Below are 12038 nucleotides of genomic sequence, written 5' to 3'. Positions count from 1 at the left end.
TAGATAGATAGATAGATAGATAGATAGAGGAGTATAGCCAGCCGTACCAACAGGCTGAAGAACAGCTTTTATCCATGGGCTGTTGAACGGGAAATAATTTTATAAACTTTATGCATGATTGACTTGCGAGGCTGGTACATTGCGCAATTAGCTCACATGGTGTAATAAGATGGAGGGTTTGTGTCACTGTAAGTTGGGGGTGGGGCCACGAAGGGAGGCTCAGCCAATCTCAATGTATACATGGTTGTACTTTGACAATAAAGGTTCATAGATAGATAGATAGATAGATAGATTGATAGATTGATAGATTGATAGATGACATAGAGATGATAGAGATAGATAGATGATAGAGACAGATGATAGAGATAGACATAGATGATAGGTAGGTAGGTAGGTAGGTAGGTAGGTAGATAGATAGATAGATAGATTGATTGATAGATAGATGATAGATAGATAGATAGATAGATAGATAGATAGATAGGTAGGTAGGTAGGTAGGTAGGTAGATAGATAAGTGGTAGAGAGAGCGGGATGGATAGATGATTAGTCTTACAATCATATAAATTAACAAAAATACAGGATCTAATTCTAGGATAAAATAAATTTAAAAATACAGTAATAAAATACATATGTGGCACATGCAAATAATCAATATTCAGATAAATACGTAACCTTTACAAGATGAATGGGCTATAAAAGTTCTTAGCTGAACTGCCTTAACTATAAACTTAGCACTTTTGCATTAGAGTCCAGGATGAAATAGGACAATCTGCGGTTCAGATCTCAGTGGGCTGTTCTTCCAAATAGGGATGCTAAGTATCTAAGCCGAAGAGGGGCATTTAGTGGACAGTTCAGCAAAAGGGAATCAATATCTGCAATGGCTGGAGCACAGCATATTTATGTTCTCTCATGATATGGTAGATGATGGGAATTATATCTCTAACTTTAAAAAAGAGAACCAGCTTACTATGAAGAATTTTAGGAAGTCTCTGCTAATCGTTTGAACATTTCATTATATTTCTGACCACAGTTGTGGTGGTCATAAGCTGGGTCACCACGTGGCCAGACCTGGTTTTACAATGTTTTTTCCAGAGGTCATTAAATGAATGCTGCAGCTGTTCAGCTAACTCATTGTTTTCTATGGGGCTGGTTTTGCTGGAAACTGGAAATAAATGTCAGTTTCCAATAAGAACAGCCTATATCACAGTCACCCGGGTAGGGCACTGCAAACAGCTATAAATGCAAGCCAGCTGCTTAGTGCCCCAAATTGCGGTCATATGTGTGGGTTGTGTTTGTGTGTGTCTGTGTGTATACATCAGAACTTCAAATCTGGATTGTCAGTCCCATTTTGGGGGTCCATCGTAACTTTAAACAGTCACTAAGTGATCAGTGATAAGTTGAGGATTATCTGTAATCTGCATCATGGTTTTCAATATTAGATATTAGTTAAACAATCTCATGTTCTGGCATTGTGTAATGACCCAATCTTCTTTAAGCAATGTGATTTATTTGCCCACTATCAGCATAGGCAAAATACCACACATCTCAGCCCACAGATTGGCTAGGTAATACACAAAGTATCTCAATGTATCTGCCTTGGCAATGTTTGTGTTTGGGAGTCTACACAAAATGTGTAGAATGCCCTCTTCTGTGGCTACACGTTTGCCACGATCGATCGACGTTGCCTGTCTCCAGTTGCCAGAATCTCTGCACATTCTGAGCTCAACTTGCCTTAACTTAGAGGCGAACACGGTTTCTGCAAAAGCTGCTGTCCTTTTTGGAAGCTGTGCTAGAGGAAAGATACACACCAGGCAGGTTGCGTTTGAGTTTTGGCAAGGTGTCTTCCCTGGAATGGGTTGTTTAAGGAATGGAATTCCATTGCCAAAGTAGCTTTGAAGGTTACATAATGACTGAGCTGAGCTCAAAAATGAAGGAAAGTATGTAGGTATGCATTTGTGGGATGAGATTGTGCCAGACAAGAAGCAGAACAACCAAAGACTCTGTGCAGGCATTTAATGTGCCTATTCGGTTGGTCACCTCCTTCTAAAAATCAGCTGGATTCTCTTCTCTTCTCTTCTCTTCTCTTCTCTTCTCTTCTCTTCTCTTCTCTTCTCTTCTCTTCTCTTCTCTTCTCTCCTCTCCTCTCCTCTCCTCTCCTCTCCTCTCTTTTTTCTCTTCTCTCTTTTCTCTTTTCTCTTTTCTCTTTTCTCTTTTCTCTTTTCTCCTCTCCCTTCCCCCTCCTCTTTCTCTTCAGAAAGATGTTAGGAGAAGGAGAGATTGACATTACATATTTTTTGCAAGATCACTATAGGCAGGGTAACTGCAGAGAGAGCCCCCAAGCAAAATTTTAGCATTGAAATGCAGAAAAACTTGCTTTTATTCCATTCAACCTTGACGGAAGCTCGTTAAACAGTCTGTAGGCTGCAGCCATCTGCCTTGGGACATTTCTGTCTTGTTGTGACTTGAATGGGTTCTCCTGCTTCCTGCTGAAACTTCCTTCCAGCCACGCTGCCTCAGATCCAGCCAAGCACGGAAAGTTCAGTATCTAAGGCTTAATATCCTGTGGGAGGAATAGAATGAGCATTCTGCCTTTTAGGCAATTGAATCTCAAATGGATCTCGTTATTGAACAAGCAAACTCAGCTATCAGACTTAGGATGCTTCCACACAAAGCCTTAATGACACTTCCATCTTGCTTAGAGTCTCTTAACTCCTAGCCCCAGCCTTTGCCACCTCTTTGTGCAACTTGAGCCCCCATAATGACTGTGTATTTGAAAAAGCAGAAGAGTGCCTCAACGGATCATAGAACAACAGAATAACAGAGTTGGAAGGGACCTTGGAGGTCTTCTAGTCCAACCCCCTGCTCAAGCAGGAAACCCTATACCATTTCAGAACAATGGTTGTCCAATCTCTTCTTAAAAGCCTCCAGTGTTGGAGCACCTAGAACCTCTGGATGCAAGTCATTCCACTGATTAATTGTTCTAACTCGCGGAAATGTATCCTTCTAAGTTGCTTCTCTCCTTGATTAGTTTCCATCCGTTGCTTCTTGTCTTGCCTTCAGATGCTTTGGAGAATAGGCTGACCCCCTCATCTTTGTGCCAGACTCTTAGATATTGGAACATTGCTATCATGTCACCCCTAAAATGATTGGTTGTGACCAATCACAAAATGGGTGTTATGGGGGGGGGTTTCCACACCTAATGATTAAACACCAATAGTTAGAACAGAAGATTGATAATTTCTGTTCTAACTATTGGTGTTTAATCATTAGGTGTGGACACCCCCCCATAACACCCATTTTGTGAATAGATTAAAAAAAATATCCATCCTGGGAAACCATTTTGAGAGGGTGCCCATGGAAAGCTCTTTGAATGACAGATATTGAGTTCCAAATATTAGAACACTGCTATCATATACACAGGTACACACAGAGTAGAACCACAAATAATGGCCAATGTCTTTGTATTTACCCACTGGATGCTGGAATGTCACGCAGGGTTTTCTCAGAGCTTCAAAGGTAGGCAGCAGAGAGAGTGACCACCTCAAACTGTTTCTGAGAAGTTAGAGGATGGACCGACCTCATGGGAGGAAAGTGGGGGGAAAACAACACTGGACCAGCCTTCACCAATCTAGGTATATTTCAACTCCTAGAACCCTCCAGATCAGCGCAGCTTCTGCTGGGAGCTGAAGCCTAGTCATTCCTCCTCCATCAACCAGCATCCATTGGAGACGACTTTGGGTAAAGAAGATCATCTTTTCAATGTCTGGGCTTTGATGATCCTCTCTTTGAGATGTCTTCTTCCTCTTCCTCCTCTTCCTCTTCAGGTGTCGAGGGAAATACAAAATTCTGATTCTTGCATTTCTGGCACTTCCGCACTTCAACCGTTCTTATTCGATGCTGTTATAGGATGTCTTTGATGTTGTCTCTCCATCTTCTTCTGGTTCTGCCTCACGTCCTTTGGCCTTCGCGTCTTTTGCTCTACGCCTTGTACGGTATAGATTAATCCCAAGACATTCTATCCAGGTGAACAGTCTCCAGGTGATTTTTTTTTTTGCATTAAATAACATTTGGTAGAGTGGCTTCCATTGGCAAAGGGATATCCTTTCGACTTGCTTCTTCGGTGGGCAACAGGAAGATTGAAATTTTGGGAGTTCTTGGAGGAAAAAAAAGTAGAAACAGCTGGCTTATATTTGCTCCATCTCTATTTCTCTTCTGCCCTTGAGGAGATTTGTGGCAGCTGAGACCATCATTTTCCTTTTTTTAAAAAAATGTTTTATTATTTTTACATAATCACATTAATATTTGGTAAACGTCATCTTGTCTGAGTTTATATTTAAAAAAACAATAACAATTAGTTTCTATAATTCTATAATCCACATAATAGCTTTGCTTGATGTTCTCTTCTTCCAAAAATGTTCTCTTTTGCCATCTTTGAATTAATACAATTATTATTTGGATAAATAACAATTAAATATAGACATTTTTCTAATATTTCTGCAAATAATAACTGCATTGATATAAAACTTCTTTTCTAACTGATCATCTTGATTGCCTTATCATAGATCCTGTTTAAAATTCTTATTTAAATTTGTTTTCCCCACAATATTCAAAACATTCTTAGTGGTTTAAGATTTTCATTACACTTAAGTATTTAAGTCTTTTTCCTCATACAGGCCATCCCAACACTTTTACATTTCTCATATATAAAAAAAGAATAGGAATCAGAAAAAAAAGAAATAAGAAGATAGTATACTACTTAAAATACATATCCCTCTTAGACAAATGTACATTTTTATCCAGAATTTGTCTCTACTTTTTAACCATATTCAAGCATATGTTTAATCTTTAAGTGTTCCATTTAAATAAATCCAATTTTCTAATCAAAGCATTTTTATCCATTCAAAGTTTTCTCAAGATCAAGTTCACTTAAGTATCTAAAACATTTCCTTTATATAAACCATTCCAACATTTTTATATTTCTCATGGGAGAGCGTCATCTTTCAATGATCTCCAGTCCCTGTACCGAAGACCAAAGTCAAGAACACAAGAATCTTTTATGGTAGGTTGTAATCTAATCTTAATTTATACCTACTGTGGGTTTGGGGTCCATTTCTGTTTGTTCCCCTCATTACATTTATGAAGTCACAGCAAATGTTTATTCCTCTCCTCTTTTCTTGGAGGACTTTCTGTAAAGAGGCTAAGTAAACATGAGTTTCCATCATAGAGGTCCTATCTGTTGCCTGTTGCCTGTTCTAAGAAGAGGGTGCTTCACTTCTTTGCAGGTATTTTAACAAAGGGTGGAGAGCTGACTTCCAGGATAAAAAGTTTTGAGTCACTACGTGGCCTCTTTCAGTGAATATTGGCATGTGGAATAGGTCTATTGTCTATTGCTAGTTCCATCATAATTTAAAGTAATTCCTTTGCATTGCTCAAGAAGCATGCAGACAGTCACATCTTCTGCTGAACTGGCTGGAGACATAAACTCAGCTGATGTCCAGCTAGGGACCATAAGCCAAATAAATGTCAACAAAAACTTCTGGATTCTTGCCTTGCTACTGGGTGTGTGAGACATTGGAGGCAGACGTGAATAGAATAACTTGCACAGATTAGAGCTAGATGGATGTTTTTTGGAGAAAATAGCAAAGTCCTGGAGTTCATCACTCTTGCCGTATACCAAAGTTGTTTTTGTTTTTTAAAAAAGGTCCAGAGTCAGCTAGAATGTAGTGCAGGATAAATCTCCAAATTAAGATTGTTTTTGTAACCTAAAGCCCTCTTGGTTCTTTTAGAAGATTTGAGGCTCCAAGCATAGATACCTGGACATGCTTGTTACGTAAGCAATGTTTTAGAGAATGCAGGAACCGTGTTTCGTCAGATGAACGGTCTGTCTGGTTAGTGCAACACTCTTATCTTCATCTGGCTGATCAGGAGTTGAAAAGGAATCCGAAAACAGGATTCAGAAACAGGAGCACCTTTTGCTCCTTCTTTGATATTGGATGATTTGCAGTATCACAGTCTGCACGCTTGTGTTTTGAACTTCTGCCTCTTCCCCTCCCGATCTGTGGGGATGTCAAATGGTGTACCGAGTTAGAAACTCGCAAAAAGATGTGGTTCTGATCAGGTTGGTGGCAAACTTAACTCCAGAAGTTAAAGATTGTGAAGCAGTCTCCAAGATCCCAAAGGCTAGAAGCGTTGCTACACTAAACCCTGATTGTTCTAACTGTCAGGAAATTCCTCCTTAGTTCTAGGTTGCTTCTCTCCTTGGTTAGTTTCCATTCGTTGTTTTTTGCCTTCTGGTGCTTGGGAGGATAGGTTGACACTCTCTCTTTTTTTTATGGCAGCCCCTTAGATATTGTAACACTGCTGTCATGTCCCCGCTAGTCCTTCTTTTTGTTAAATTGGACATATCGCGTTCCTGCAGCCATTCTTCATACGTTTTATCCTCCACTCCCTTAATCATCTTTGTTGCTCTTCTCTGCAAAGTATATATATTGCAACAGCTTGTGTTCGTATTCTGGTTAATGACTCCATTGAGGCAAGTCTAAACACTTTAAACTGGATTCTAATGTATACTATCTAAGATGAGTAAGGATTATCAGGACATTCTGAATTTACTTTTTCATCAAATGTGAACATTTCAGTGGCGCTTCAAGACAGCAGAGCCCCCCACATTCACAGGATTTTTACAGGTGGTTCATAGATTTTTTACAGGTGGTTCATTTATGTTGACTCCATGGGGCCCAGACATTTCTTTATCTTCTAACTGGGGAAAAAATATCTGTGAAGCAGAGACAGAAGAGCAACTTAGTAGTGGGTTATTTTAACAATAATTGGCTTTAGAATGTAGAATGGTAGAGTTGGAAGGGACCCTGGAGGTTTTCTAGTCTAACCCGCTGCTGGAGCAGAAGTCCTATATCATTCCCGACAAATGGCTGTCCAGTCTGTTCATGAAACCTCCAGTGACTTCGAAGGCAAGCTGTTCCCTTGATTGCTCCCACCGTTAGGAAATTTCTCCTTAATTCCAGGTTGCTTCTCTCCTTGGTTAATTTCCATCCATTGTTTCTCGTCTTGCCTTCTGGTGCTTTAGAAAATAGGTTGACCACCCACCCACCCTGTCTTCTTTGTGACAACCCCTCAAATATTGGAACACTGTTATTATGTTAACCCCCCAGTCTTTGTTTTCATTAGACTAAAGGTAAAAGGTAAAGGTTCCCCCGCACATGCGTGCTAGTCGTTTCCGACTCTAGGGGCCGGTGCTCATCTCCGTTTCAAAGCCGAAGAGCCAGCGCTTGTCCGAGGACGTCTCCGTGGTCATGTGGCCGGCATGACTAGACGCCAAAGGCGCACGGAATGCTGTTACCTTCCCACCGTAGTGGTCCCTATTTTTCTACTTGCATTTTTACGTGCTTTCGAACTGCTAGGTTGGCAGAAGCTGGGACGAGTAACAGGTGCTCACTCTGCTACGCGGCACTTGGGATTCGACCCGCCAAACCGCCGGCCTCCTGATCGACAAGCTCAGCGTCCTAACCCACTGAGCCAACTTTTCATTAGACTAGACATACCCAATTCCTGTAACTGTTCTTTAAAAACTCAGACAAAGCCATTATAGCTTAGAGCAGTGGTTCTCAAACTTTTCTTCCCCACGGACCCCCTTTAAATAACTTTTGAGGTCACAGACCATAGCCAAGGAGACCCAAGACTTAAGAGTTAAATCGTAACTTTTTTTTTCAAAGCTTCACGGACCCCCCCTGTGACCATCTCATACCCTCTGCAGGGGTCCGCAGACAAACAGGTTGAGAACCACTGGCTTAAGAGCGATACGTGAGTATGAAGAACCCACGATTGCAAGCATGCTGTAGCTACTATCCTAAAAATACAGTCACTAACTATATTTGGAACAAATAGTCTTGGGCATCATTGGAAGTTATTCCCTAGGAAGGCAAAAAATATGAAATGGTTTTCTTTTTCTTTCTGAAAACTAGCATCCATTCAATATGATTTCTCATAAAATAAAATAAATGTATTGGACAGTTTCTCATGCTCATCAAAAGGACATTTTTTTCCTTTATTGCCTTTTTTAAAAAAAAATGATGGTGGGAAGAGAGAACAGCTGTTAAATAGTGCCGTTGCCTCAACTGTTTTACTTTCCTTCTGAATAGGAACTGGTCCCCAGGCCACCTCTGTGTGGGAGCAACATTTCTTGCAAATAAATAGACCCCTTGTCTTTGGGAATGAAAAAAAAGGGATTTTTGAAAGACCCAAATAAGGTCCTAATTAAAATAGAAATGCTGCCTTTGGGATGGTCTGTCTTTTGCATGGAACTGTAAGTATGCCTAAGGGGGAAAAAATTACTTAGCATTTTAGATGTTGCCTTTTTTCTGTGCCGAGTCACCTAGGAAACATTTGGAAATGTGGACCAAGAAAAGTCGTGAAAGCAAGAGAGGAAAGCTAATTTGTTGTGCAAAATTTAGAGCTCAAGGAGACATTTCTTCATACACTTAGATGGAAGGACCTGAAAGCTTGCACGTGCTTTTGGTTTAATAAGTGTATCGTCCAACTTTGTTTTTGATTTTAAAAATCAAAAAATAGAGATATTCAGAGAAGAGAAGCTGAGGCGGATCTAAATGGCCTGGGAATTGTCTGAAAGTACTGTGCAAACTGTTTACAACAGTTCATTGAGTGACTGTTCAGTTACAACGGCACTGGAAAAATGATCAGTTCAGATGGTTTTCCAGGCTTACGACCGTCGTAACATTCCCGTGGTCACATGATCAAAATTTAGACGCTTGGCCACCGACTCACATTCATGACGGTCCCAGCATCCCAGGGTCATGTGATCCCCTTTTGCGACCTTCTGACAAGCAAAGTCAACGGGGGACCCAGATTCTCTTAACAACCGTGTTATTGACTTAACAACTGCAAGGATTCCCTTAAGAAAGGTCGTGCAGTGGGGCAGACCTCACTTAACAAATGTCTCCCTTAGCAACAGAAATGTTGGGCTCGATTGTGGCCACAGTTCAAGGACCACCCGCACTACACTAGCCTTGATGGGGCGTGTTCTTGTTTTCTTCAGGCATCGCTTACCTTGGAGGAATCTGCAGCTTGAAGAGGAAGTGTGTCCTGGCGGAAGACAATGGACTGAATCTGGCCTTCACCATTGCTCATGAACTGGGACACAAGTAAGACCAACACAAGGCATTTGCTGTATTGCTCAAGTCGGTCTTAGCACTAGAGACCTTGGTACAGATTCACTCTAACTGATACTCTAAGTTGCATTCCTTCTAAAAAAATGATCTAAAGGAAAAAAAAATCTTACTTGTTAGTTGGAAGAGAGCGATATTTCTCCAGCCCAAACCCCCAAGAAGCCCGTAAAAAAATCACATTTACTTATTTTGTAATTTATTACAAATGAAGGTAAATATATGTGTCCCAGGATAACTCTGCCAATCTGGGACGTTCACCAGGACCAGAGGGTTAGTCTTCCGAGCTTTTGGACTTGTGCTGAAGCCCATCCTCAAGGAACTTCTTTGTACCGACTGGAATGTGGGCTTTGGGCTCTTCTATGTGTAATATTTACGTGGTGCCTGGTTGAGTCTGGCTTCTTATTGGTTGACTGGGATGTTGATGGCCAGTCATTGGCCAGTCATTGGCTGCTTTCTTGTGCTGCCAAGTTCTCAGCTCCCAAATACTTGATAAGTTGGTGGTAAATCAGCACTCTTGTTGACTGACAAGGGGCCCGTTTCCCAGGCTTCAGTCACTGGCTATCTTTGTACCTGCTCAGCCAAGAGTTACAAATGAAGGTAAATATATGTATCCTAGGATAACGTTGCCAATCTAGGTCAGTCACTGGGATGAGAGGTTTAGTCTTCTGAGCTTTTGGACTCATACTGGAGCCCATCTTCAGAGTACTTCTCTCTACCGGAGTGTGTGCTTATGGTGCCTTGATAGGTATGGCTATTTATTGGTTGATTGTGTTGATGGCCGGTGGTTGGCTGTTGTTTTCTTGTGCTGGCAAGTCCTTTTTTTCTTTTAAAATTTCATTTCAAATAATTGATATTTCTTTGCCGCCTATCGTGTATCCAATGACTCTGGGTGGCTTACAAGATAAAAACATAAAAAACCCACCATTCAAATTGCCAGTTATAAAATAACACAGCAGTTAAGGTCATTAAATGATTGTTTGCTTTTTAGCTTTTTACCAAGGTGAACAGTGAGGACATCTTGAAAATTTTCTTTTTAGGGGAAATATTTTAAAGGATGCCACAAGATTAGTAATGTTTCATAAAAGCGCCTTTGTTTTTAGGCTTAATGGATACTCTGTGAATCGTTCATAAAAATGTCTTCATTTGGGGGTAATTGATGGGTGCTGGTTACTCCTTTTAGTATTTAAAATATCTGTTTGGAGAAGAGGATGGATGTTGATTCGGGAGGCAACAAATAGTCACTGAGATTTCAAAACCAACCATGAAAATAATAGCATTTCCAAATGCAAGAATCCAAAGCTGCTGATTATCGAGCTAGCATGATTATTATGAATTTTTTTTTTCTAGACGTGGATTCAATGATTCCAAGCACAAAAGTTAAGAACTAGTGATTGCATGGGTGAGCATTGTAGATGCCTTGATGCTTTGGGCAGATTAAATCAAATAGCGGGTATTTATTCATTATATTTTGGAGCCTCCCAACTCCCCAAAAGATCCTGGGTGGCGTACAGTATCCAACCTTTTCAGTTTTTGTTGGAGGTTTAGGGGGAGTCCCAAGAAATAATTAGGGTCCCACCGTAATCTGACCAGATGAAAAGAAATACTGAGTTTTTCTGTCTTTGACACCAAACGATACCTGAGCCAAACCAGGAGCTGTTTGAACAGAAGTGAATGTTAAGAAACTTATGCCAGTTTTCAGCTTTAATAACACACTAACCTTTGGACTGCAGAAGTGGGAAACCATTGTTTAAGGATGAAAGGAAATGATGCTTGCTCATTAGCTTCCCCAGCTTCTGAGGACTTGCTTATTTCTATTGCAAACGTTTATTTTTTTAATTATCTTGGCTTCTCTAAAGAACTAAAATGAAATGTAGCATGGACATCACTCCTGCAGTATAATAATCATAATCATAATAATAATAATAATAATGTTGGAAGGGACCTTGGAGGTCATCTAGTCCAACCCCCTGCTCAGGCAGGAAACCTTATACCATTTCAGGCAAATGGCTGTCCAGTCTCTTCTTAAAAACAGTTTAATCTGCTGCCTCTTGCCTGTTTTTCCCCCAGTTTCTCTTTTCTGCTCATGTATAATCAGAACTGAATAATTTTCTAGCGTAAGGGGTTTAAGCAGATGTGCCTCTCCTTTCTTATTTTTGTCTACCTTCTGGCACCCATTTTTCATGGGCTGAGGAGGTGATTTTGAGGACCGTTTAGGGAAATTTGCTTCTGGATGCTTGGCCCTGCTCATAATCTGAAGGAACTACAGAACCTATTCGCCACTATTGCAAAACTACAGAACCTATGAGCCCACACAGTGAACTTGAGCAAAACGGGTCTCCAAGATTTAGGAGGCCTGGACCAATTTTTTTTTAATCCCATTTATATCCCGCCCTTCTCCGAAGACTCAGGGCGGCTTACACTCTAAGCACAAACCAATGTGCTTAGCAGTAGCCTTCATTCTATGTATATGCCTGCTTATTAGGGCTTTCGCCCCCCCCCCAAGCGGTATTATTACAAAGTCAGCTTATTGCCCCCAACAATCTGGGTCCTCATTTTCCCTACCTCGGAAGGATGGAAGGCTGAGTCAACCTTGAGCCTGGTGGGATGCGAACCTGCAATAATTGCAGGCAGCTGGTGTTACTTAAGGAGGCATTAGCCCACTGCTCCACCAAGGCTCTGTGACATCCCTGAGACTACCGCGATGGAGATGGAGATGATAGACATGGGCATACAAGCTTGATCTTCTCAATTGCCTAAACTGGCAGTAAAACAAAAAAAACCCCAAAAAATACAGTGATCCAGATGTGTGAAGTACAGAGACTGGCCTGTAATGCATATA

General features: G+C 40.8%; 1 protein-coding gene across 1 annotated transcript in view; it reads left to right on the top strand.

Annotated features, from left to right (window-relative positions):
- Positions 1–12038, top strand: part of ADAMTS17 (ADAM metallopeptidase with thrombospondin type 1 motif 17) — a gene marked incomplete at both ends in the record, with an annotated part of 127757 nt that overhangs the window by 55498 nt on the left and 60221 nt on the right. Inside the window, one exon of the mRNA XM_083371328.1 lies at positions 9070–9175. Coding sequence (XP_083227454.1) covers positions 9070–9175 — 106 coding nt within the window. The remainder of the gene's footprint in view (positions 1–9069; positions 9176–12038) is intronic.

The sequence above is a fragment of the Vipera ursinii genome (genome assembly GCF_947247035.1).
Source record: "Vipera ursinii genome assembly, chromosome: 11".
Taxonomy (NCBI): Eukaryota; Metazoa; Chordata; class Lepidosauria; order Squamata; family Viperidae; genus Vipera; species Vipera ursinii.
Note: the sequence above shows the minus strand (reverse complement) of the source record. Positions and strands in the feature narration are given on the sequence as shown.